At 45.2% G+C, this 25407-nt stretch overlaps 2 protein-coding genes across 3 annotated transcripts in view; one reads left to right on the top strand and one right to left on the bottom strand.

Moving 5' to 3' along the window:
* LOC144673177 (uncharacterized) overlaps positions 1-25407 on the bottom strand; it is a 273637-nt gene that overhangs the window by 61809 nt on the left and 186421 nt on the right. The window lies entirely within an intron of this gene.
* Positions 1-25407, top strand: part of LOC144673184 (uncharacterized) — a 110753-nt gene that overhangs the window by 3620 nt on the left and 81726 nt on the right. The window contains exon 3 of the mRNA XM_078535149.1: positions 14628-14963. Within this exon, the coding sequence (XP_078391275.1) occupies positions 14628-14963 (336 nt within the window). The remainder of the gene's footprint in view (positions 1-14627; positions 14964-25407) is intronic.

Genomic DNA, 25407 nt, shown 5'->3' on the forward strand with positions numbered 1-25407 from the left:
TCACCTTTTAATCCACCATCCTGACCCATCCTAAAAACAGGATCTGTCTTTGGTCCCTCCTATTTCTCATCTACATGCTGCCACTCGGTGACATCATCCAAAAGCACCGTGTTACTTTCCACATTTACACTGACAACGCCCAGCTCTACCTCACCACCATCCCTCGCCATTCCTCCACTGTCCCTAAATGATCAAATTGCTTATCCCACATCCAGTACTGGATGAGCAGAAATTTCCTCCAATTAAAAATTGAAGACAAAAGCCATTGTCTTCAATCACTACTACAAATTCCATCCCATAACTACTGAGACCATCCCGATGAGTTATCATAAGGGTACGTTGTCCTATGTTTATCAACCCAGGAACCTTTCTTCCTAAACAAGGAAGAGAGAGAGAGAACTATTTCTGTAATGTTCATTAAATTTCTGAAGATTTTATAAGGTTAATTAGACAGTTATTTCTCACAGATCTCCCCACCTAGAGAAGGGAATATCCTTTCTGACTTCTCACAACTGATTTCTGACTAACCTCACTATTTCTAAGCTACGAGCTTGTTTTCCTAATTTCTTGATGACAAACTGTAGATAACATACTAAAGCTACTAGAATGATCAGAATCAGCAACACAAACACTTGAGCTGGCACCAAGAATAAATGTCAAAACTTCCACTAAAATGTGATAACTATCGACTTAGATTCATCCTCCCCATCTGCTGATCATCCCACACAATTCTAAATTATTGACATGTTGTAATTACATCTGGTTCAAACAAAAGTTTATGCACAGACTTTAAAGATTCTTCAGCTCTCTGTTAACCTGCATCCTCTTTGTGGATATTTTCCATATCCAGATTCTATTTCCTTCTTCAAATTAATTTGACTCACTTTGACATGTTCAATGTGTTTAATTCTTTCCTGAATGTTTGAGAGACAATTTTTATCTGGAATAGGTCTTACTGTATTGATAATTTAAAACGTTGTTTCATTCTACTGGCCACAATAATCACTCATACCCTGTTTTTTCTTCTTCATTCATGGGATATGGGCTTTGCTGGCTGGGTCAGGATTTATTGCCCACCGCTAGTTCCACTTGAGAAGGTGGTGATGAGCTGCCTTCTTGAACCACTTCAGTCCATGTGGTGTAGCTACACCCACAATGCTGTTAGGAAGGGACTTCTAGGATTTTGAACCAATGACAGTGAAGGAATGGCAATATATTTCCCTTTCAGGATGATGAGTGACTTGGAGGGGAATTTCCAGGTGGTTGTGTTCCCATCTATCTGCTGCCCTTATCCTTCTAGATGGTAGTGATCATGGGTTTGGATGGTGCTGTCGAAGGAGCCTTGGTGAATTCCTGCAGTGGTCATCATCAATGCCCATCTACTCTCATCCATCTTCCACCACTTGGCCCGTAGCCCTGTAAGCTGTGGTGTTTCAAGTGTTCATCTAAATACTTCTTAACTGTTGTGAGGGTTCCTGCCTCTACCACTCCCTCAGGCACTGAGTTCCACATTTCACCTGGGCCTGGGGATTTATCCACTTTTAATGCCGCCATTAGCGACTGAGTCTCAGTTAATCATTGTCTGAATCTGGGGAAGGGAGGGGCAGATTCTGTTAGCAAATGGATTGAAAAATAAAAAAGACCAAGTTCCAGCTCATACCATTCGCACCTTATGATAACATAGTTATGGATAATCTTGAGGATGGATAGAGTTGTATTAGAAGCATTTCAGGGAAGGTTCACTCAGTTGATTTCTGGGATGAAAGCGTTGTCTTTCTTTTAAAATTCATTCACGGGATGTAGGCTTCACCGGTAGGTTCCAGATAGCCCCCACCCTCTGGGTGAAAAGAAAATCCTCAAATCCCCTCTAAACCTTCTGCCCCTTACCTTTAATCTATGCCCCCCTGAGTATTGACCCCTCCACTAAAGAGAAAAATGTCTTCCTATCCGCCCTATCTATGCCCCTCATAATTTTGTACACCTCTACCAGGTACACCCTCAGCCTTCTCTGCTCCAAGGAAAACAACCCCAGCCTATCTAATCTCTCTTCATAGCTGAAACTCTCCAGCCCAGGCAACATCCTGAGTGAATCTCCTCTGCACCTTCTCCAGTGCAATCACATCCTTCCTATAGTGCGGCAAACAGCACTGCACAGAGTACATCAAATGTGGCCTAACTAATGCTTTATACTGCTCCATCATAACGTCCCTGCTCTTGCATTCAATGCCTAGACTAATATGTCAACAATGTTTGACACAAAGCTGATTGATTTAACCTTTATCCAGGATATTAAACTCCAGCCCAGTGACAGGGATTATTAACATCAGCAGAAACAAACCCCAACTGTCGGAAAGAGCATGGTTCAGTCCTGGATGTGATTTGCAGCTACAATAACAGCAGAATCCAACCCCGGGAGTCACTTGTGAATACATTGGTCTGTCTGCAGGGTGGATGAATGACTGAATCCCTTCCCACACACGGAGCAGGTGAATGGCCTTTCTCCAGGGTGAACTCGCTGGTGTGTCAGCCGGAGGGATGGGTAAATGAATCCCTTCCCACACATGGAGCAAGTGAAAGGCCTCTCTCCAGTGTGAACTCGCTGGTGTGTCAGCAGACCCATTTTGCTTTTATAGCTTTTCACACAGTCGGCACGTTTAAAAGGTTTCTTTTCAGAGTGAACACGTTGATGTGATGTGAACCGGGTTAGTTGAGTGAATCTCTTCCCACACTTGGAGCAGTTGAATGGTTTCTGCCCAGTGTGAACTTGCTGGTGTGTCAGCAGAATCTTTCTGCTTTTAAAGCACTTTTCACAGTCAGAACATTTAAAAGGCCTCTTGTCAGAGTGTACAAGTTGATGTGAAGTGAGGGTACTTATCTGAGTGAATCCCTTCCCACAGTTAGAGCAGGTTAATGGCCTCTCCCCAGTGTGAACTCGCTGGTGTATCAGCAGATTCCTTTTGCTTTTAAAGCTCTTCTCATAGCCACAACATTCAAAAGGTTTCATGTCTGAGCGAACAGGTTGATGTGAAGTGAGGTGGGTTAGTAGAGTGAACCCCTTCCCACACTCGGAGCAGATGAAAGGCCTCTCCCCAGTGTGTGCGCGCTGATGAGTTTCCAGCACAGATGGGGATCTGAATCCTAACCCACAGTCCCCACATTTCCACGGTCTCTCCAAGGTGTCTGTGTCCTCGTGTCTCTCCATGTTGAACGATCAGTTGAATCCTTGTCCACAGACACAACACTTGCACAGTTTCTCCCCGCTGTGAATCGTGAGATGTTTTTTTCAGATGGTGTAACAGGTTAAAGCTCTTTCCACAGTCAGTTCACTGGAGCACTCTCACTTGGGCGTGTCTGTGTCTCGGTGCTTTCCCTGTCACACTGACGTTTGAAATCTTTTCCCACAGACAGAAAAGACAAATATTTCTCCTTCCACAGTCAAAGATCAATGATATTCAGGTCCAACGTCGGGAATTATAGACCAGTCAGCCTGACGTCAGTAGTGCGGAAAATTCTAGAGTCCATTATAAAAGATTTAATAGCTGAGCACTTGGAAAAATAAAGTGGCAGAATGGGACAGAGTCAGCGTGGATTTATGAAAGGGAAATCATGCTTGACAAATCTACTGGAATGTTTCGAGAATGAAACTACTGGAGTTGATGAGGGGGAAGCAGTGGATGTGGTTTACTTGGACTTTCAAAAGGCTTTCGACAAAGTCCCACATAAGAGATCAGCATGTAAAATTAGAGCACATAGGATTGGAGGTAGTGTTTTGAGAGGTATAGAAAACTGGTTGGCAGACAGGAAACAAAGAGTAGGAATAAATGGGTCTTTTTCCAAATGGCAGGCAGGCAGTGACTAGTGGGGTAGCGCAGGGATAGGTACTGGGACCCCAGTTATTCACAATATATATCAATGATTTAGATGAGGGAATTAAATGTAATATCTCCAAATTTGCAGATGACACAAAGCTGGGTGGGAGGGTGAGCAGTGAGGAGGATGCAGAGATGCTTCAGTGTGATTTAGACAAGCTGAATGAGTAGGCAAATGCATGGCAGATGCAATATAATTTGGATAAATGTGAGGATTTCCACTTTGGTAGCAAAAACAAGAAGGAATACTATTATCTGAATGGCTATAAATTGAGAGAGGCGAATGTGCAACGAGAGCTGGGTGTCCTCGTACACCAGTTGTTGAAGGTAAGCATGCAGGTGCAGCAGGCGGTAAAGAAGGCAAATGGTATGTTGGCCTTCATAGCGAAAGCATTCAAGCACAGGAGCAGGGATGTCTTGCTGCAATTATACAGGGCCTTGGTGAGACCACACCTGGAATATTGTCTGCAGTGTTAGTCTCCTTATCTGAGGTAGGATGTTCTTGCTATAGAGAGAGTGCAGCGAAGGTTTACCAGACTGATTCCTGGGATGGCAGGACTGACATATGAGGAGAGTTGGAGTTGGTAAGGATTATATTCGCTGGAGTTCAGGAGAATGAGGCAGGATCTCATAGAAACCTATAAAATTCTCACAGGGCCAGGCAGGGGAGATGCAGGAAAGATGTTCCCGACGATGGGGGAGTCCAGAACCAGGTTTCACAGTCTGAGGATATGGGGTAGACCATTTAGGACTGAGATGAGGAGAAGTTTCTTCACCCAGAGAGTGGTGAGCCTGTGGAATTCGCTACCACAGAAAGTAGTTGAGGCCAAAACCTTGAATGTTTTCAAGAAGGAGTTACAAATAGCTCTTGGAGCGAAAGGAATCAAAGGATATGGGGAGAAAGCGGGAGCAGGTTATTGAGTTGGATGATCAGCCATGATCATAATGAATGGTGGAGCAGGCTCGAAGGGCTGAATGGCCTGCTCCTGCTCCTATTTTCTATGTTTCCTGCTGAATCGAGTGACTCTGTCAGATCTTGATGTGATGTTTGGTTTGAGTTTCCTACCTGCAAATCATCTCCCTCTTCTACCCTGTAAAAGCAGTTTACAAAAATATTCACTGTAAGTACAGGATAGAAATTCAAAGCAGAAAATTCGAGTTTCTTTGGTACATTCTTCACCCAAACATGTGGTCCAATCAAACTGAAAGAAATTCAAATCAGCAACAAAGTCCCAGCAAAAGCAAAGGGAACGTTCCCAACTCAACCAGGTTGTTGTTTCCAGTGTCTATGAGACACTCTGTACCCTGAGGTGCCCACCGGTTGTGGGAGGTATCAAGCGTACCGGTGGATACTGCATGTTCCCTCACCAGGGACACCCGGGCACGTTCAAAGACCATGGAAGAGAGGTCGGCAGCCAGTGTGACCAGACCCATCCTGGATCTAGAAATCCCTGTGTTAAACAGGCCCATGAACAGTTACAGGAGAAGATTCTCTGATTTAACAAACCCACCACCTCCCACCCGCCGCCCCCCCCACCCCCCCACCCCAACCCCCACTTACACTGGGCAGCCAGAGATTAGGATTGTGAGGCTGAAGTATCGCCAGAGGTTGAGGATCAGCACCTCTCACCCTGAATATGTAAATGTCCCATGGACTCACTCACTGTTACATCCACAAGATGGCCGCGCATGCGCCCTGCTCCCTGCTGAAACAGGATGGCGGCCGTTACCCTGGGTCTGGGTCTTGGGGAAAATAAATATATAAAAACTCAATAAAATTAGCAATCAAATTATAGAGAAACCTAAATGTAACAGAGCATCCATTATCCACCGGAAAGATGGGGAGTGGGAATTGTCCATCTCAGTCTCGTCAATAGATACTTAATGAGGGGACATTATTCTCTGTGTCTTTCCCGGACCTGGAGATGGAAAAGGGGCAAATGAATGAACTTTAAACACCTCGTCCACTTGGCACAGAAACTGTCTGAAACTCAGAATAGAAATCACATGGAACAAAAGACTGACAAATAATCAACTGTTGGCTAAAAATAAATACAAATATATATTGGGGGAGACGGTGCCACAGTGGGAATATTGCTGGACTAATAGTCCAGAAAAGCAGTTTGATGCTCTGGGGACAGGGGTTCAAATCCCACCACAGCACCTTGTTGAATTTAACATAATTATTAAATCTGGAATTGAAAGCGAGTCTCAATAAGGGCGACAATTCAGCCATTGCCGATTGTCATTAAAAACCCACCTGATTCACTAATGTCCTTTTGGGGAGGAAATCTGCCGTCCTTACCTGGTCTGACATGTGACTCCAGATCCACACTGAAATGTGGTTACTCTTAATAACCCTCTGAAATGGTGTGGCAAGCACTTGCCTCAAGGGCAACAAATGCTGTCCCTGCCCACATTCCATGAAAGAAAGCTTTTAACATCACCGCCACTGAATGGCTACAATTTCGGAAGGAAATGAAGACAGAGGGTCCAGAAAAGATGCAAGAGAACGGTTCCCCTTCCAAGGATAACAAACCAACTTCACCTCACCTAATTGAAGTTCCGATCTCTCGTGAATCTTTCCTCCACACTCTCACATTCTTCGTAAAGCTCAGCATTGGACACAATGCTGCAGTTGGGTCCAAAGCAGTGTTTTATTCAGGTTCATTCTAACTTGGTTGATTTTGTACTTTATTCCTGTATTCATAAAGCCCACGATTCCACATGCTTTATTCACGAATTTCTCAGCCTGCCCCGCCATCTTCAATGATTTGTGCACATATGGACCCAGATTACGCTGCCCCTTTTACAATTGTATCCTTTATTTTATATTGCCTCTCCTTGTTCTTCCTACCGAAATGAATCACTTCACACCTCTCTGAATGAAATTTTATCTGCCACCTGTCTGCCAATTCCACTATCTTGTCTGTGTCCTCTTGAGGTTTATCACCATCCTCCCCACTGTAAACACAACTTGAAAATTTGGTGTTGTTTTCAAATTTTGAAATGCAGCCCTGCACACACAAGTCTAGATCATTAATATAGATCAAGAAATCAGTGGTCTGACCACCGACCCCTTGTGATCCCACTGTATACTTTTCCTCAATTTGAAAAAGCAACCGTTCACCATGCTTGTTGTTGCCTGTCACAAAGCCAATGCTGCCTCTGCCCCATGGATTTTAACTCTGCTGACAAGCCTGTTACTTGGCACTGTATCAAATGCCGTTTAGCAGTTCATGTGCACATCAACCGTATTACCCTCATCAACATTCTCTGTTGCCTTATCAAAAACTCAAGAAATTTAGTTCAACACGATTGTCCTGAACAAATTGTACAAGTGACCTAATTTTGACCTGAATTGCCGCTTCTAAATGCTTTCCCACACAGAAGTTTAACTGAATGGTCTGTCAATGCTGGGCTGACCCTTCCATTTAAGATTACTAAGGATTTAATATTAGTGCCAGGAAGTGTGGGGAAAACGTGAGGAGTTGTGAAATTGTAACATTTAAAGACACTGATAACTGATAAATAGCTCAAGAAATAATCAGTTTTCAAGACATAAAGTACAGATAAATTAATTTATGAATAACTGAATTGAATTATTAATAATGTCAGGTAGAGAGCTTGGAATGGAGAAACGAAAATTACTGCAATGCTTAAAACATGAAATGAAAAGAGTAAAAACTGGAAACACTCAGCAGGTCTGGAAGAATCTGTAGAGAGAGAAACAGAATTAACTTTTCAGGTCTGTGAGCCATTGAAACGGGGGAGATGGAAGAGGAACAGAAGGAAAGGTCTATGAAAGGCTGCAGGGCGGGAGAGATTAACTGACAAAAGGTTTCATGATGCAAGGTCAAAGGGAGTGGTAATGGGACTAATAAAAGCACAAAAGCTGTTTCTAGATTAGGTGTGAATGGCACGATAACAACAGTCTGAATGCAATGTGAAGAAAATGAGAGAAATAAGAAAGGAAAACTAGGACTCAAAGAAATAAGGAACAAATGAGGGCAGAGATTATGATAGAAAATTGTTGAACTCAAATTTTGATTCCCGAAGTCTATAAAGCGTCTTCTTTTCACCTGGTAATGAACTGTTACATTTCTATATATTCTCAGGTCAGATGAAAGGTCACAGAGCTTTCACGTTAACTCTGTTTCTCTTGCCACAGATGAAGGCCTGACCTGCTGAGGAATTCCAGCATTTTCAGATTCACGTCGAGATTGTAGACTGTGAAAGTTTGTAAAGATAGAGATTGTCCCAAATTAATTTGCCACATCGATAACAGAAGTCTCGGTCTCATGAAACTCCAGTCTCATTGTTTTATATTTGGGTCTGAGGGAGAATGTTCGCTATTATATATTCGGGTCTGGGGGGATAATGTTCACTGTTTTATATTCGGTCCTGGGATGATAATGTTCACTGCTTTAAACTCGGGTCTGGGGAATAATGTTCACTGTTTTATATTCGGGACTGGGGGGGATAATGTTTACTGTATTGTATTCCGGTCTGGGGGATAATGTTCACTGTTTTAGATGCTGGTCTGGTGCAGAATAAAATGAAGAGCTTCTTTAATTGAGGACAGTAACTGCATTTTTCGCTCTGACTTTAAACAAAATAATCTATCCTGTTGTGTGGGACAAAATTTTTCAGTTTTACTGGATTCAATTAAGGCGAGTTTGAAGCTAAATCCTGCAATTCTGTAAATATAAACTAAAACCAGACAAGCAGAAATCTGCTGATGATGGATGGCGCCGGGATGGTGGTGGGGGGAGGTGTCCGGAGGATGTCTGACACACACTGTACAGGGTGAGCAGGGGAAAGGGGAGGAATTACTTGATTAAACAGGGATCCAGGGACAATAGCAGAAGTTGGGAATAACTTTGAATGGAGCAGCGCGATAGGGACAAGTCAGAGAATCATAGAATGGTTACAGCAAAGAAGGAGGCCGTTCAGCCAATCGTGTCTGTATTACCCCCCTGAAGGGACAATTTACCTAATGCCACGTCCCTGCCTTTGCCCCGTAGCCCTGCAATTAAACAAGATTGAACAAGTCTTAAACAAAACTTGTATAAAACAAGATGTTTACGCGAAGGGGCAGCAGAAAAAAAGAAAAACAACTTGTTTACAGAGTGTATCGGGGGTTGGGTGCAGCATAATGTACCTGTGCAGGTCAGTGAGGATACCCAAGGTCCATCAGCCGTCTGCATGCAGTGTTTAGTGGGCCTTGGGGGAGGGGGGGATGGAACCATTTGGGACAAAGCACAGGGTGGGAGGTCACCCCTCCCCCACTGTCCTGGTTACACGAAGGACTCACCTTGGACTGTCCCACACCTGGACCGGGCGGGGTCAAGGTGCATGAAGCTGCAAGCTGGTAGGTTGAGCTGTGAACTGGGCGGAGTTGGGGGGTTTGAGTGACAGGTCTGGGGCTATATCAGAGCAGGCACAGTCACTGCTCCCTCTTTTCCTCGTGGAAGTTTCACTGGAATCGTGTTGGTGAGTGTTTCTAAACTCTGTCTCACTATCGCGGGAATGGAGGTTGTTGTGAGTGTTGGATTATATTGTTTCTCCTCATTCTTCCCGCTTCTCCCACTCCCAGTTCCAGGCTGCAGGTCCCGGTGATTCTGGATGCGGGACAGTTGTTAGTCCCGGCCCTGATGTGGGTGCGCAAGCGCAGATGCGCGGCTTATTGTTCTGTAATAATGGCGGGTGATCGTCCTCCTGTATTTTGCTGCAGTTCTTCACCTCCTTGACTCTCCCGGCGCCATAGTTGCCACCTGCCGATTGCGGCAACCGACCTTCCAACAGGAAATTAACAACTTTTAGATAGAGCGGTTTCTGGGGCGCATAGCATTATGGGAACCTTGCCCGCCATTAGTTGGCGGACGTCGCCGAAAGTTTTCGTGCAGTCTGAAGGCAGGTCAGCGACCTGAGCACCTACTTTTGTTTCTTCATCTGTTCATGCTGTCTAACCTGCTGGAGATTTAAAATATTTTATCTCTTAACTTCAGATCCAGCCTTGCAGATCGTTGCTTTCGATTTATTGTTTTATGGAGCCAAGTCTAGAAACACAGACAGGCCAATTAGGAGCCAGTTTGAAATCGAGTTTGTTGTTTCAACAGTTTTGAGCTGGAGAGGAGTTGGCGGAGAAACTGCTGGGTTAAAGCCCGGGGACTTTGAAAACCAATCGGGCCCAGCAATTTCCAATGTGAGAATGTGATGGGAGGGAGATTCTGGGGGTGATCAGGTTGTTGAGCAGGCACTGTCCATTATATCTAAGAGCATTGTTTTAATAACATGTATCTCTATCGCTTATTTTTATCAGAGATTTATTGTTAACTCCATTCCTGGTATTTGGTGTCACTAACAAGACCAGCAGATATTGTCACTCCCCAGTTGTGTGTTGGTCAGGTGTTGGTGGACCTTCTTCCTGAACCGTTGCAGCCACAGTGGTGAAGATGCTCCCAGAAAGTTGTTTGGGAAGGAGTTACAGGACTTTCAGTCAATGATATTATATGTCCAAATCAACAACAATATTTGCACTTATATAGCACGCTGAACATAACAAAACATTCCAAAGGATACTGGAATGTTTAAAACTGAAGCACGTGGGCAGATGATCAACAGCTTGGTCAAAGAGGTTGGTTTTAAGGAGAGTCTTAAAGGAATGTTCCACATACCCCATAAAGAGACAGGCATAGCTGGGGCCCATGCGGTACCCATAGCCACACCTTTTATTTGGAGGAAGTGAGAGGAGTTAAAGGAGAAATTGTTCAGCATGAGAACAAGTTCAGCCAGACGGAGGAGAGTAGTGGTAGATGGGGATTGTTCGGGCCTCTGTTCAAGGAAGAAGCTAAGGGCCCTCAGATGGAGGTGTAGAGGGATTGGACGTCCATGGTGAAGAGGAAGCGGTTGGGGCCAGGGAACTGGAAATTATTGATGTGACGTAAGGTGTCAGAGGAATCACGGATGTAAGTGGGAAGGGACTGGACAAGGGGAGAGAGAAGGGAGTCAAGGTAACGAGAAATGAGTTCCGTGGGGCAGGAACAGGCTGACACGATTGGTCTGCCGGGACAGTTCTGTTTGTGGATTTTGGGTAGGAGGTAGAAGCGGGCCTTCCGAGCTTGGGTGACTATCAGGTTGGAAGCTGTGTGAGGAAGATCTCTAGAGGAGATGAGGTCAGTGACAGTCCTGGAAACAATGGCTTGATGTTCAGTGGTGGGGTCATGGTCCAGGTAGAGGTAGAAGGAAGTGTCTGCGAGTTGACGCTCAGCCTCCACGAGGTAGAGGTCAGTGCGCCAGACAACAACAGCACCACCCTTGTCAGCGGGTTTGATGACAATGTTGGGGTTGGACCTGAGAGAACGGAGTGCAGTAAGTTCAGAGAGAGACAGATTAGAATAGGTGAGAGGAGCAGAGAAATTGAGATGACTAATGTCACGCAGACAGTTCTCAATGAAAAGATCAAGAGAAAGTAAGAATCCAGAGGGAGGGGTCCAGGTGTAGGGAGAATATTGGAGGTGGGTAAAATGATCCGTTGAACGGGGAGAGGACTCCTGGCCAAAGAAGTGAGCACGGAGACGAAGACGGCGGAAGAAGAGTTCAGCATCGTGCCGAACCCAAAATTCATTGAGATGAGGGCGTAAGGGTATGAAACTAAGTCCTTTGCTGAGCACTGAACGTTCAGCATCGGAGAGGGGAAGGTCAGGGGGTATAGTGAATACGCGGCTGGGGCTGGGATTGGAAGATGGGGTGGGGACGGAGGGACAAGCAGGGGTGGAGGGTCTTAGATGGGTGTTGGTGTCAATGACTTGTTGGAGCTTGCGTTCCTTAGCACTTGAGAAAAAGAGAAAAAGTTTCTTGTTGAGGCATTGGATGAGACGAAGAATAAAATGAAACTGGGGGCACACGCAGCTTTGAAAAAGGGTGCCGCAGTGCTGCTGGAGGGAGAGGTCGAGTGTGTTCATATGGCGGCGCATGGCACTAAGTGTGGATCTCAGAATACGACGGGAACAGCAGTCCAAGAAACGTTTTATGTCTCGGAGATACCTGTAATCCTGGGTGGGTTCGAAACAAGAGGGATGGAATTTCAGTCGAAATCCACGTGGGGTGAGTCGGAGACAGAGACAGTCACTGAGAAAGGAAATATGGCTGTGAAAGCGGGTTTTAGTAAACACCTTGTCAAACACCAGGAGAGAAATGGAAAGCAATGAAGGTGAACAAGGCAGAAGAGACAGGCAGAAATCCTGTCGGAGAGCAGAGCAATACGTCTTCAAGGTAGGCATTTCTTGAAGAGGAGTGGCAGTCAATTAAACATAGAGATAAAAACAAAAAACCACTGCGGATGCTGGACATCCAAAACAAAAACAGAATTACCAGGAAAAACTCAGCAGGTCTGGCAGCATCGGCGGAGAAGAAAAGAGTTGACGTTTTGAGTCCTCATGACCCTTCAGCAGAACTGAGTAAAATTAGGAGAGGGGTGAAATATAAGCTGGTTTAAGGTGGGGGGGTGGGTTGGGGGTGGGGGGGGGTGGGGTGGGTTGGGGGAGAGAAGTTGGTGGGGGTGGTTGTAGGGACAAGCAAGCAGTGTTAGGAGCAGATAATCAAAAGATGTCACAGACAAAAGGAACAAAGAGCTGTTAAAGGTGGTGATATTATCTAAGAGAATGTGCTAATTAAGAATGAATGGCAGGACACTCAAGGTACAGCTCTAGTGGGGGTGGGGTGGAAAGAGTGACAGGGTATTACAGTTATAGATTTAAAAATAATGGAAATAGGTGGGAAAAGAAAAATCTATATAAATTATTGGAAAAAACAAAAGGGAGGGGGAAGAAACAGAAAGGGGGTGGGGATGGGGGAGCGAGTTTAAGATCTAAAGTTGTTGAATTCAATATTCAGCCCGGAAGGCTGTAAAGTGCCTAGTCGGAAGATGAGGTGCTGTTCCTCCTGTTTGCGTTGGGCTTCACTGGAACAATGCAGCAAGCCAAGGACAGACATGTGGGCAAGAGAGCTGGGTGGAGTGTTAAAATGGCAAGCGACAGGGAGGTTTGGGTCTTTCTTGCGAACAGACCGCAGGTAGAACACCTGTTTGCCAATGTGGTCGCACAGTTTGCGTTTGGTCTCTCCAATGTAGAGGAGACCGCATTGGGAGCAACGAATGCAGTAGACTAAGTTAGGGGAAATGCAAGTGAAATGCTGCTTCACTTGAAAGGAATGTTTGGGCTCTTGGACGGTGAGGAGAGAGGAAGTGAAGGGGCAGGTGTTGCATCTTCTGCGTGGGCATGGGGAGGTGCCATAGGTGGGGGTTGAGGAGTAGGGGGTGATGGAGGAGTGGACCAGGGTGTCCCGGAGGGAACGATATGATTACTTTTAAATCTATAACTGTAATACCCTGTCAGTCTTTCCACCCCACCCCCACTAGAGCTGTACCTTGAGTGTCCTGCCATTCATTCTTAATTAGCACATTCTCTTAGATAATATCACCACCTTTAACAGCTCTTTGTTCCTTTTGTCTGTGACACTTTTTGATTATCTGCTCCTATCACTGCTTGCTTGTCCCTACAACCACCAGCCCCCCATCTTCTCCCCACCCCCCCCGCCCCCCCACCCACACCACCCCCCCACCCCCCACCAACCCCAGCTTATATTTCACCCCTCTCCTAACTTTACTCAGTTCTGCTAAAGGGTCGTGAGGACTCGAAACGTCAACTCTTTTCTTCTCTGCCGATGCTGCCAGACCTGCTGAGTTTTTCCTGGTAATTCTGTTTTTGTTTTGGATTTCCAGCATCCGCAGTAGTTTTTTGTTTTTGTCAAAGTTCTTCTTGTGTTGCAGATATCCCTTCACCTCTACCTCTCCCACCTCCCTCTCCCTCTGCATCCTGTTAGGCCAGAGTCTTGTGTAGGCCCAGACCGGGTGGCAGGTTCCCTTCCCTGAAGGACATTAGTGAACCACTTGGGCATTTATGACAATCCAGCACTTTTCATGGTCACTTTTTCCTCGTGCCGGCCCCACAAATTCCCAGATTCATTCAGCTCCAGTTCACAACCTGCCTTTGTGTTTTTGTGGGTTCTTTCTCACTCCCTTTTTTCTGTTTTAAATCAATTTCACAAGGTATTAGAAGGGGAGAATTTTCAGTCGGGAAACTGAAACCAAACATCACATCAGGATCTGACGGAGTTGCACAATTTATCGTAACCTAAATATCATCGGATTTTGAACATGGAAGGAAAAGGCACCGTTCACAATGGGGAGAAACCACAGAAATGTGGGGATTGTGGGAAGGGATTCAGATACCCATCTGAGCTGGAAACTCATCGACGCAGTCACACTGGGGAGAGGCCATTCACCTGCTCTGAGTGTGGTAAGGGATACAGTCAGTCATCCAGCCTGAAGACACACCAGCGAGTTCACACTGATAAGAGGCCTTTTAAATGCTCAGACTGTGGGAAGTGCTCTAAAAGTTCTGGGGAACTGATGCGTCATCACTGTGTTCACACTGACGAGAGACCATTCAGGTGCTCTCACTGTGGGACTGGGTTCAGACGATCATCTGAACTCACTGTACACCAGCGAGTTCACACTGGGGAGAGGCCTTTTCAATGTCCATACTGTGGGAAATGCTATAAAAGTCCTGGGAATCTGATGTCCCATCAACGTGTTCACTCTGACGAGAGACCTTTTAAATGCCCAGACTGTGGGAAATGCTATAAAGGTTCTGGTGAACTCATGCTCCATCAACGTGTTCACACTGACGAGAGACCGTTCAGGTGCTCTCACTGTGGGACTGGGTTCAGGCGATCATCTCAACTCACTGAACACCAGCGAATTCACACTGGGGAGAGACCTTTCACCTGCTCCAAGTGTGGGAAGGGATTCACTCAGTCATCCAGCCTGCTAACACACCAGCGAGTTCACACTGGGGAGAGACCATTCACCTGCTCTGTGTGTGAGAAGGGATTCACTCAGTCATCCCATCTGCTGAGACACCAGTGGGTTCACACTGGAGAGAGGCCGTTCATCTGCTCCATGTGTGGGAAAGGATTCACTCTTTCATCCCATCTGCTGACACACCAGCGGGTTCACACTGGGGAGAGGCCGTTCACATGTTCCGGGTGTGGGAAGAGATTCACTCGCTTATACCATCTGCTGAGACACCAGCAAGTTCACAAGTAACTGCAGTGATTGGAGTTTGCTGTGAAATTACATCCAAGACTGAACCATGTTCATGGGGGTCTCTTTCTGCTGATGTTAATAAACTCCAGGTCAGATATAGGGAGTAATATCCTGGATAAAAGTCAAATAAATCATCTTTGTGTTAAACTCACCATGTGTCAAGTGTTTTTAATCTCTCAGACACAAGTTAGTTCCCTTTGAAGGGGTCTTCCTCACCCCCGTCTCCGCCATCCTCACCTCCAACAACAAGTGTGAGGAGCTCATGGGGCAGAAAATTACGCTCGGTGGGCGAGAGTCCCGACGTCATCGCGCAGTCCCGCAATATTTCACGAACAATTAAGAAACCTGTAAGGCCACTAAGAAGTTAATTAAATTCAAATTTACGCTGCCCATCGAACCTAATGGTTGGCGGGCGGGCGAAAAGGCCAAGCGGCCTTTACCTTTTTCAGGAAACCTCATCCACGGGCGGGACGAGGTCACCTGAAGCAAATCAAATTTTACACTTGAATTCAAAGCATGAAACAAAAACAGAAAATGCTGGAAAAACTTAGCAGGTCTGACAGCATCTCTGGAGAGACAAACAGAGTTTTGCTTTTTTGCAAAAGTATTTTGCTTTTATCTTATTTAATTCACTGCCACTCTCTTCCAGGAATGCCTACCTTGAAGCAGTACTGCTCTGCAGTATTTTGCTTTTATCTTATTAATTCAGAACATCTTCCTGCTCATGTGACAGAGTGACATGAGGGGACATGTTTCATAACCTGTAAAAAATATTTATGTCTATATTTTTTCAAGTCAATCCATCTCCCTGAGACAGCTCTGTGACTCAGGGAGATTATGTAGCTCGCTCTCGCGTGCATGCACAAAGGTCACACTCGCCCAGCTCGCACTCCTCCCCCCGCCCGCACAGGCAGCGCTGAGCACTGCTGCTCACGTTTCACACAGCACAGGCCTTAATTGGCCCCCAGCATGAAATTGCCTTCCGGGCCTGATTGCAGGCAGCGGTCAGCTTCCCGACTGCCCCACTCGCCCCCGCCAAGCCCGCACAACAAGGGCAAAATTCTGCCCATGGAGCTTCTTTGTCACTAAGATTGAGAAAATCCAATCAGCTGCCTCTGATGCTTCCCTCCCTTCCACTAGCCCACCGGGACAATCTGTCTGAACCCTGAACCCACATTTTCTCCAGTTTCTCTCCCATCTCCCCTCATGCCCTCTCAGTGCTCATCTTGTCCATGAGACACACTTTCTGCTGTACTGACCCCACTCTCACTGATCTACTGATCACCCAACTTCTCCATGTTAGCTGATATTATTCACAGATTTGTCTCTCTCTTCTGGTACTGTCCCTCTCACCTTTTAATCCACCATCCTGACCCATCCTAAAAGCAGTATCTATCTTTGCCCCCTCCTATTTCCCATCTCCATGCTACGACTAGGTGACGTCATCCAAAAGCACCGTGTTAGTTTACACATGTACACTGACAACCCCCAGCTCTACCTCACCACCATCCCTCTCCATTCCTCCACTGTTACTAAATTATCAAGCTGCTTATCCCACATCCAGTACTGGATGAGCAGAAATTTCCTCCAATTAAAAATTGAAGACAAAAGCCATTGTCTTCAATCACCACTATAAATTCCATCCCCTAACTACTGAGACCATCCCGATGAGTTATCATAAGGGTACGTTGTCCTATGTTTATCAACCCAGGAATCTTTCTTCCTAAACAAGGAAGATAGAGAGAGAACTATTTCTGTAATGTTCATTAAATTTCTGAAGATTTTATAAAGTTAATTAGACAATTATTTCTCACAGATCTCTCCACCTTGAGAAGGGAATATCCTTTCTGACTTCTCACAACTGATTTCTGACTAACCTCACTATTTCTAAGCTACGAGCTTGTTTTCCTAATTTCTTGATGACAAACTGTAGATAACATACTAAAGCTACTAGAATGATCAGAATCAGCTACACAAACACTTGAGCTGCCACCAAGAATAAATGTCAAAACTTTTCCACTAAAATGTGATAACTATCGACTTAGATTAATCCTCCCCATCTGCTGATCATCCCACACAATTCTAAATTATTGACATGTTGTAATTACACCTGGTTCAAACAAAAGTTCATGCACAGACTTTAAGGATTCTTCAGCTCTCTGTTAACCTACATCCTCTTCGTGGATATTTTCTAAATCCAGATTCTATTTCCTTCTTCAAATTAATTTGACTCACTTTGATATGTTCAAGGTGTTTAATTCTTTCCTGAATGTTTGAGAGACAATTTTTATCTGGAATAGGTCTTACTGTATTGATAATTTAAAACGTTGTGTCATTCTACTGGCCACAATAATCACTCATGCCCTGTTTTTTCTTCTTCATTCATGGGATATGGGCTTCGCTGGCTGGGCCAGCATTTATTGCCCACCGCTAGTTCCACTTGAGAAGGTGGTGATGAGCTGCCTTCTTGAACCACTGCAGTCCATGTGGTGTAGCTACACCCACAATGCTGTTAGGAAGGGACTTCTAGGATTTTGAACCAACGACAGTGAAGGTTTGGCAATATATTTCAAATTCAGGATGATGGTTGACTTGGAGGGGAATTTCCAGGTGGTTGTGTTCCCATCTATCTGCTGCCCTATCCTTCTAGATGGTAGTGATCATGGGTTTGGATGGTGCTGACGAAGGAGCCTTGGTGAATTCCTGCAGTGGTCATCATCAAAGCCCATCTACTCTCATCAATTTTCTACCACTTGGCCCGTAGCTCTGTAAGCTGTGGTGTTTCAAGTGTTCATCTAAATGCTTCTTAACTCTTGTGAGGGTTCCTGCCTCTACCACTCCCTCAGGCACTGAGTCCCACATTTCACCTGGGCCTGGGGATTTATCCACTTTTAAGGCCGCCATTAGAGACTGAGTCTCAGTTAATCATTGTCTGAATCTGGGGATGGGAGGGGCAGATTCTGTTAGCAAATGGATTGAAAAATAAAAAAGACCAAGTTCCAGCTCATACCATTCGCACCTTATGATAACATAGTTATGGGTAATCTTGAGGATGGATAGAGTTGTATTAGAAGCATTTCTGGGAAGGTTCACTCAGTTGATTTCTGGGATGAAAGCGTTGTCTTTCTTTTAAAATTCATTCATGGAATGTAGGCTTCACCGACAGGTTCCAGATAGACCCCACCCTGTGGGTGAAAAGAAAATCCTCAAATCCCCTCTAAACCTTCTGCCCCTTAACTTAAATCTATGCCCCCCTGAGTATTGACCCCTCCACTAAAGAGAACAATGTCTTCCTATCCGCCCTATCTATGCCCCTCATAATTTTGTACACCTCTATCAGGTACCCCCTCAGCCTTCTCTGCTCCAAGGAAAACAACCCCAGCCTATCTAGTCTCTCTTCATAGCTGAAACTCTCCAGCCCAGGCAACATCCTGAGTGAATCTCCTCTGCACCCTCTCCATTGCAATCACATCCTTCCTATAGTGTGGCAAACAGAACTGCACAGAGTACTCCAAATGTGGGCTAACTAATGCTTTATACTGCTCCATCATAACATCCCTGCTCTTGCATTCAATGCCTTGACTAATATGTCGACAATGTTTGACATAAAGCTGATTGATTTAAGCTTTCTACAGGATATTAAACTCCAGCCCAGTGACAGGGATTATTAACATCAGCAGAAACAAACCCCAACTGTCGGAAAGAGCATGGTTCAGTCCTGGATGTGATTTGCAGCAACAATAACAGCAGAATCCAACCCCGGGAGTCACTTGTGAATACATTGGTCTGTCTGCAGGGTGGATTAATAACTGAATCCCTTCCCACACACGGAGCAGGTGAATGGCCTTTCTCCAGTGTGAACTCGCTGGTGTGTCAGCCGGAGGGGTTCCTTCCCACACACGGAGCAAGAGAAAGGCCTCTCTCCAGTGTGAACTTGCTAGTGTGTCAGCAAACCCATTTTGCTTTTATAGCTTTTCACACAGTCGGCACGTTTAAAAGGTTTCTTTTCAGAGTGAACACGTTGATGTGATGTGAACTGGGTTAGTTGAGTGAATCTCTTCCCACACTTGGAGCAGTTGAATGGTTTCTGCCCAGTGTGAACTTGCTGGTGTGCCAGCAGAATCTTTCTGCTTTTGAAGCACTTTTCACAGTCAGAACATTTAAAAGGTCTCTTGTCAGAGTGAACAAGTTGATGTGAAGTGAGGGTACTTAACTGAGTGAATCCCTTCCCACAGTCAGTGCAGGTTCGTGGCCTCTTCCCAGTGTGAACTCGCTGGTGTATCAGCAGATTCCTTTTGCTTTTAAAGCTCTTCTCATAGTCGCAAAATTCAATAGGTCTCATGTCTGAGCAAACAAGTTGATGTGAAGTGAGGTGGGTTAGTAGAGTGAATCCCTTCCCACACTCGGAGCAGATGAAAGGCCTCTCCCCAGTGTGAGTGCGCTGATGAGTTTCCAGCTCAGATGGGGATCTGAATCCTAACCCACAGTCCCCACATTTCCACGGTTTCTCCATGGTGTCAGTGTCCCCGTGTCTCTCCATATTGGACGATCAGTTGAATCCTTGTCCACACACAGAACACTTGCACAGTTTCTCCCCGCTGTGAATGGTGAGATGTTTTTTTCAGGTAGTGTAACAGATTAAAGCTCTTTCCACAGTCAGTTCACTGGAGCACTCTCACTCGGGCGTGTCTGTGTCTCGGTGCTTTGCCAATCACACTGACGTTTGAAATCTTTTCCCACAGACAGAAGAGACAAATATTTCTCCTTCCACAGTCAAAGATCAATGTTATTCAGGTCCAACGTCGGGAATTATAGACCAGTCAGCTTGACGTCAGTAGTGTGGAAAATTCTAGAGTCCATTATAAAAGATTTAATAGCTGAGCACTTGGAAAAATAAAGTGGCAGAATGGGACAGAGTCAGCGTGGATTTATGAAAGGGAAATCATGCTTGACAAATCTACTGGAATGTTTCGAGAATGAAACTAGTAGAGTTGATGAGGGGGAGCCAGTGGATGTGGTTTATTTGGACTTTCAGAAGGCTTTCGACAAAGTCCCACATAAGAGATCAGCATGTAAAATTAAAGCACATAGGATTGGAGGTAGTGTATTGAGAGGTATGGAAAACTGGTTGGCAGACAGGAAACAAAGAGTAGGAATAAATGGGTCTTTTTCTGAATGGCAGGCAGTGACTAGTGGGGTACCGCAGGTATAGGTACTGGGACCCCAGTTATTCACAATATATATCAATGATTTAGATGAGGGAATTAAATGTAATATCTCCAAATTTGCAGATGACAAAAAGCTAGGTGGGAGGGTGAGCTGTGAGGAGGATGCAGAGGTGCTTCAGTGTGACTTGGACAAGCTGAGTGAGTGGGCAAATGCATTGCAAATGCAGTATAATGTGGATAAATATGAGGTTATCCACTTTGTTAGCAAAAACAGGAAGGAATATTATTATCTGAATGGCTATAAATTGAGAGAGGGGAATGTGCAACGAGACGTGGGTGTCCTCGTACACCAGTTGCTGAAGGTAAGCATACAGGTGCAGCAGGCGGTAAAGAAGCCAAAAGGTATGTTGGCCTTAATAGCGAAAGTATTCAAGCACAGGAGCAGGGATGTCTTGCTGCAATTATACGGGGCCTTGGTGAGACCACACATCGAATATTGTGTGCAGTTTTAGTCTCCTTATCTGAGGTAGCATGTTCTTGCTATAGAGAGAGTGTAGCGAAGGTTTACCAGACTGATTCCTGGGAAGGCAGGACTGACATATGAAGAGAGATGGAGTTGATTAGGATTATAGTCGCTGGACTTCAGGAGAATGAGGCGGGATCTCATAGAAACCTATAAAATTCTCACAGGTCTAGGCAGGGGAGAAGCAGGAAGGATGTTCCCGATGGTGGGGGAGTCCAAACCAGGGGTCACAGTCTGAGGATATGGAGTAGACCTTTTAGGTCTGAGATGAGGAGAAATTTCTTCACCCAGAGAGCGGTGAGCCTGTGGAATTCGTTACCACAGAAAATAGTTGAGGCCAAAACCTTGAATGTTTTCAAGAAGGAGTTACAAATGGCTGTTGGAGCGAAAGGAATCAAAGGATATGGGGAGAAAGCGGGAGCAGGTTATTGAGTTGGATGATCAGCCATGATCATAATGAATGGTGGAGCAGGCTCGAAGGGCCGAATGGCCTGCTCCTGCTCCTATTTTCTATGTTTCCTGCTGAATCGAGTGACACTGTCAGATCTCGATGTGATGTTTGGTTTGAGTTTCCGATCTGCAAATTATCTCCCTCTTGTACCCTGCAAAAGGAGTTTACAAAAATATTCACCGTATGTACAGGATAGAAATTCAAAGCAGAAAATTCGAGTTTCTTTGGTACATTCTTCACCCAAACATGTGGTCCAATCAAACTGAAAGAAATTCAAATCAGCAACAAAGTCCCAGCAAAAGCAAAGGGAGCCTTCCTAAATAAACCAGAATGTTGTTTCTAGTGTTTATGAGACACTCTGTACCCTGAGGTGCCCACCGTTTGTGGGAGGTATCAAGCGTACCGGTGGATACTGCATGTTCTCTCACCAGGGACCCGCGGGCACGGACAAGACCATGGAAGAGAGGTCGGCAGCAAGTGTGACCACCCCCATGTGTGTCACCCATCCTGGATCTGCAAATTCCTGTTTTAAACAGGCCCATAAACAGTTACAGGAAAAGATTCTCTGATTTATCCAGCATTAACCACCCCACCACCCACCTTTACACTGGGCAGCCAGAGATTAGGATTGTGGGGCTGAAGTATCGCCAGCGGTTGAGGATCAGCACCTCTCACCCTGAATATGTAAATGTCCCATGGACTCACTCACTGTTACATCCACAAGAAGGCTGCGCATGCGCCCTGCGCCCTGCTGAAACAGGATGGCGGCCGTTACCCTGGGTCTGGGTCTCGGGGAAAATAAATATATAAAAACTCAATAAAATTAGCGATCAAATTATAGAGAAACCTGAATGTAACAGAGCATCCATTATCCACCGGAAAGATGGGGATTGGGAATTGTCCATCTCAGTCTCGTCAATAGATACTTAATGAGGGGACATTATTCTCTGTGTCTTTCCCGGACCTGGAGATGGAAAAGGGGCAAATGAATGAACTTTAAACACCTCGTCCACTTGGCACAGAAACTGTCTGAAACTCCGAATAGAAACCACACGGAACAAAATACTGACAAATACTAAACTGTTGGCTAAAAATAAATAAAAATATAAATTGGGGGAGACGGTGCCACAGTGGGAATGTCACTGGACTAATAATCCAGAAAACCAGCTTGATGCTCTGGGGACAGGGGTTCGAATCCCACCACAGCAGCTGGTGGGATTTAAAATCAATTATTAAATCTGGAATTGAAAGCGAGTCTCAATAAGGGCGACAATTCAGCCATTGTCAATTGTCATAAAAACCCACCTGGTTCACTAATGTCCTTTTGGGAAGGAAATCTGCTGTCCTTACCTGGTCTTACATGTGACTCCAGATCAACACTGAAATGTGGTTACTCTTAATAACCCTCTGAAATGGTGTGGCAAGCACTTGCTTCAAGGGCAACAAATGCTGGCCCACATTCCATGAAAGAAAGTTTTTAACATCACCGCCACTGAATGATTACAATTTCGGAAGGAAGTGAAGACAGAGGATCCAGAAAAGCTGCAAGGGAACGGTTCCCCTTCCAAGGATAACAAACCAACTTCACCTCGCCTAATTGAAGTTCCGATCTCTTGTGAATCTTTCCTCCACACTCTCACATTCTTGCTAAAGCTCAGAATTGGACACAATGCTGCAGTTGGGTCCAAAGCAGTGTTTTATTCAGGTTTATTGTAACTTGGTTGATTTTGCACTTTATTCCCGTATTCATAAAGCCCAGGATTCCACATGCTTTATTCACTGCTTTCTCAGCCTGCCCCGCCATCTTCAATTATTTGTGCACATAAAGCCCCAGATTAAACTGCTCCTGCACATTTTTACACTTGTATCCTTTATTTTATATTGCCTCTCCTTGTTCTTCCTACCAAAATGAATCGCTTCACACCTCTCTGAATGAAATTTTATCTGCCACCTGTCTGCCCATTCCACCATCGTACCTATGTCCTCTTGAGGTTTATCACCATCCTCCCCACTGTAAACACAACTTGAAAATTTGGTGTTGTTTGCAAATTTTGAAATGCAGCCCTGCACACACAAGTCTAGATCATTAATATATGTCAAGAAATCAGTGGTCTGACCACCGACCCCTTGTGATCCCACTGTATACTGTTCCTCAATTTGAAAATGCAACCGTTCACCATGCATGTTGTTGCCTGTCACACAGCCAATGCTGCCTCTGCCCCATGGATTTTAACTCTGCTGACACGCCTGTTACGTGGCACTGTATCAAATGCCGTTTAGCAGTTCATGTGCACATCAACCGTGTTACCCTTATCAACATTCTCTGTTGCCTTATCAAAAACTCAAGAAATTTAGTTCAACACGATTGTCCTGAACAAATTGTACAAGTGACCTAATTTTAAACTGAATTGCCGCTTCTAAATGCTTTCCCACACAAGAGGTTAAACTGACTGGTCTGTCGATACTGGGCTGACCCTTCCATTTAAGATTACTAAGGATTTAATATTAGTGCCAGGAAGTGTGGGGAAAATGTGAGGAGTTGTGAAATTATAACATTTAAAGACACTGATAACTGATAAATAGTTCAATAAATAATCAGTTTTCAAGACATAAAATACAGATAAATTAATTTATGAATAACTGAATTGAATTATTAATAATGTCAGGTAGAGTGCTTGGAATGGAGAAACGAAAATTACTGCAATGCTTAAAACATGAAATGAAAAGATTAAAAACTGGAAACACTCAGCAGGTCTGGAAGAATCTGTAGAGAGAGACCTCTGAATGCATTGGATCTTTTGAATGGTTTGGACCTGCTGAGGGTAGAATATACCTCCCTGGTATTTCCTGTCAGTTAATCGACCCTCTTGCTGAATTTCAGCGGCAGCAGCCCCCTGAGCAGCCCAGCCTCGTTGGCCCTCCAGCCTTGGACATAATCAATAGCGATTTGTGGGCCCTGCACAATACTCATGTAGGCCGAGTGCTCACCGCCCCGGACCACCGTGTCATACTACGAAAGGATGTTGTGCTGCCCTGCGTTCGACAGTACCGACTGACCCCTGAAGCTGAGGCAGGCATCGCATCAGTCATAGACTCCCTGCTCCAACAAGGGGTTCTCAAGCCTACTGTCAGCACCTGTAACACACCAATACTGCCTATACCTAAAGTTGGACGGCCAGATGAATGGCGTTTTGTGCAGGACTTGCGAGCTGTAAATAACATCGTGACTCCCATAGCCCCGGTGGTGCCTGATGTAAATGTGATTCTATCTTCTATCCCGTCTGAAGCTGCGCTTTACACTGTAGTTGACTTGTGTTCTGCATTCTTCTCTATACCTCTCCACCCTGGATAGCCAGTATTTGTTTGCTTTTACATATAAAGGACGACAATATACCTGGACACGGCTTCCCCAAGTGTATACAGAGAGCCCTGCTGTGTATGCAGCTGCTGTGAAATGTGATTTGGAAGAATGCTGTCTGAATGGAAACTCTACCCTGATACAATATGCAGATGACCTTTTAGTGGCCTCACCTACCCTGGAAAACTGTGTAGAGGACTCAGTGACTTTGCTCCAATTCTTAGCTACAAGAGGCCACAGGGTATCGAGGTCTAAACTACAGTTCTGCCAGTCACAAGTCCAGTACCTGGGATTCACCTTGAAGGCTGGAACTCGGCAAATAGGACCTGAGCGAGTGCAGGCTATCCTACGAATACCCCCTCCGAAGACTAAAAAGGAAGTCCTTTCTTTTCTAGGCATGGTTGGCTATTGTCGACAATGGATACCCGATTATCGCCTGCATGATGCTGTCCTCTGTGCTGCTACTCTGAAAGAAGCACCCGCACTCGTTCAATGGACTCCAGAACGGGAGTCAGCATTCCGAGCCCTCAAGACAGCTGTAACAACAGCCCGGGCTTTGGGGCTACCTAACTATGCGCACCCTTTTCAGTTGCACGTCTGTGAGAAGGAAGGAATCTCCACGGGAGTGCTTATACAGGACCATGGAGGAGGAAGGAGGTCAGTTGCTTACTACTCTACGGCTCTGCCTGCTGTAGTACTGGGAATGCCTGCTTGTCTCCGTGCCATCGCAGCCACTGCTGCCATGGTCGAAAAGTCTTTACTGTTGGTCCTCGACCACCCTTGTCAGGTGCGAGTACCCCATGCTGTCATGTTACTTTTAAACTCTGCCGCTACACAACATTTTACTGCCTCACGACGTACAGGA

This window comes from Cetorhinus maximus, unplaced genomic scaffold (assembly GCF_964194155.1).
Source record: "Cetorhinus maximus unplaced genomic scaffold, sCetMax3.hap1.1 HAP1_SCAFFOLD_306, whole genome shotgun sequence".
NCBI lineage: Eukaryota > Metazoa > Chordata > Chondrichthyes > Lamniformes > Cetorhinidae > Cetorhinus > Cetorhinus maximus.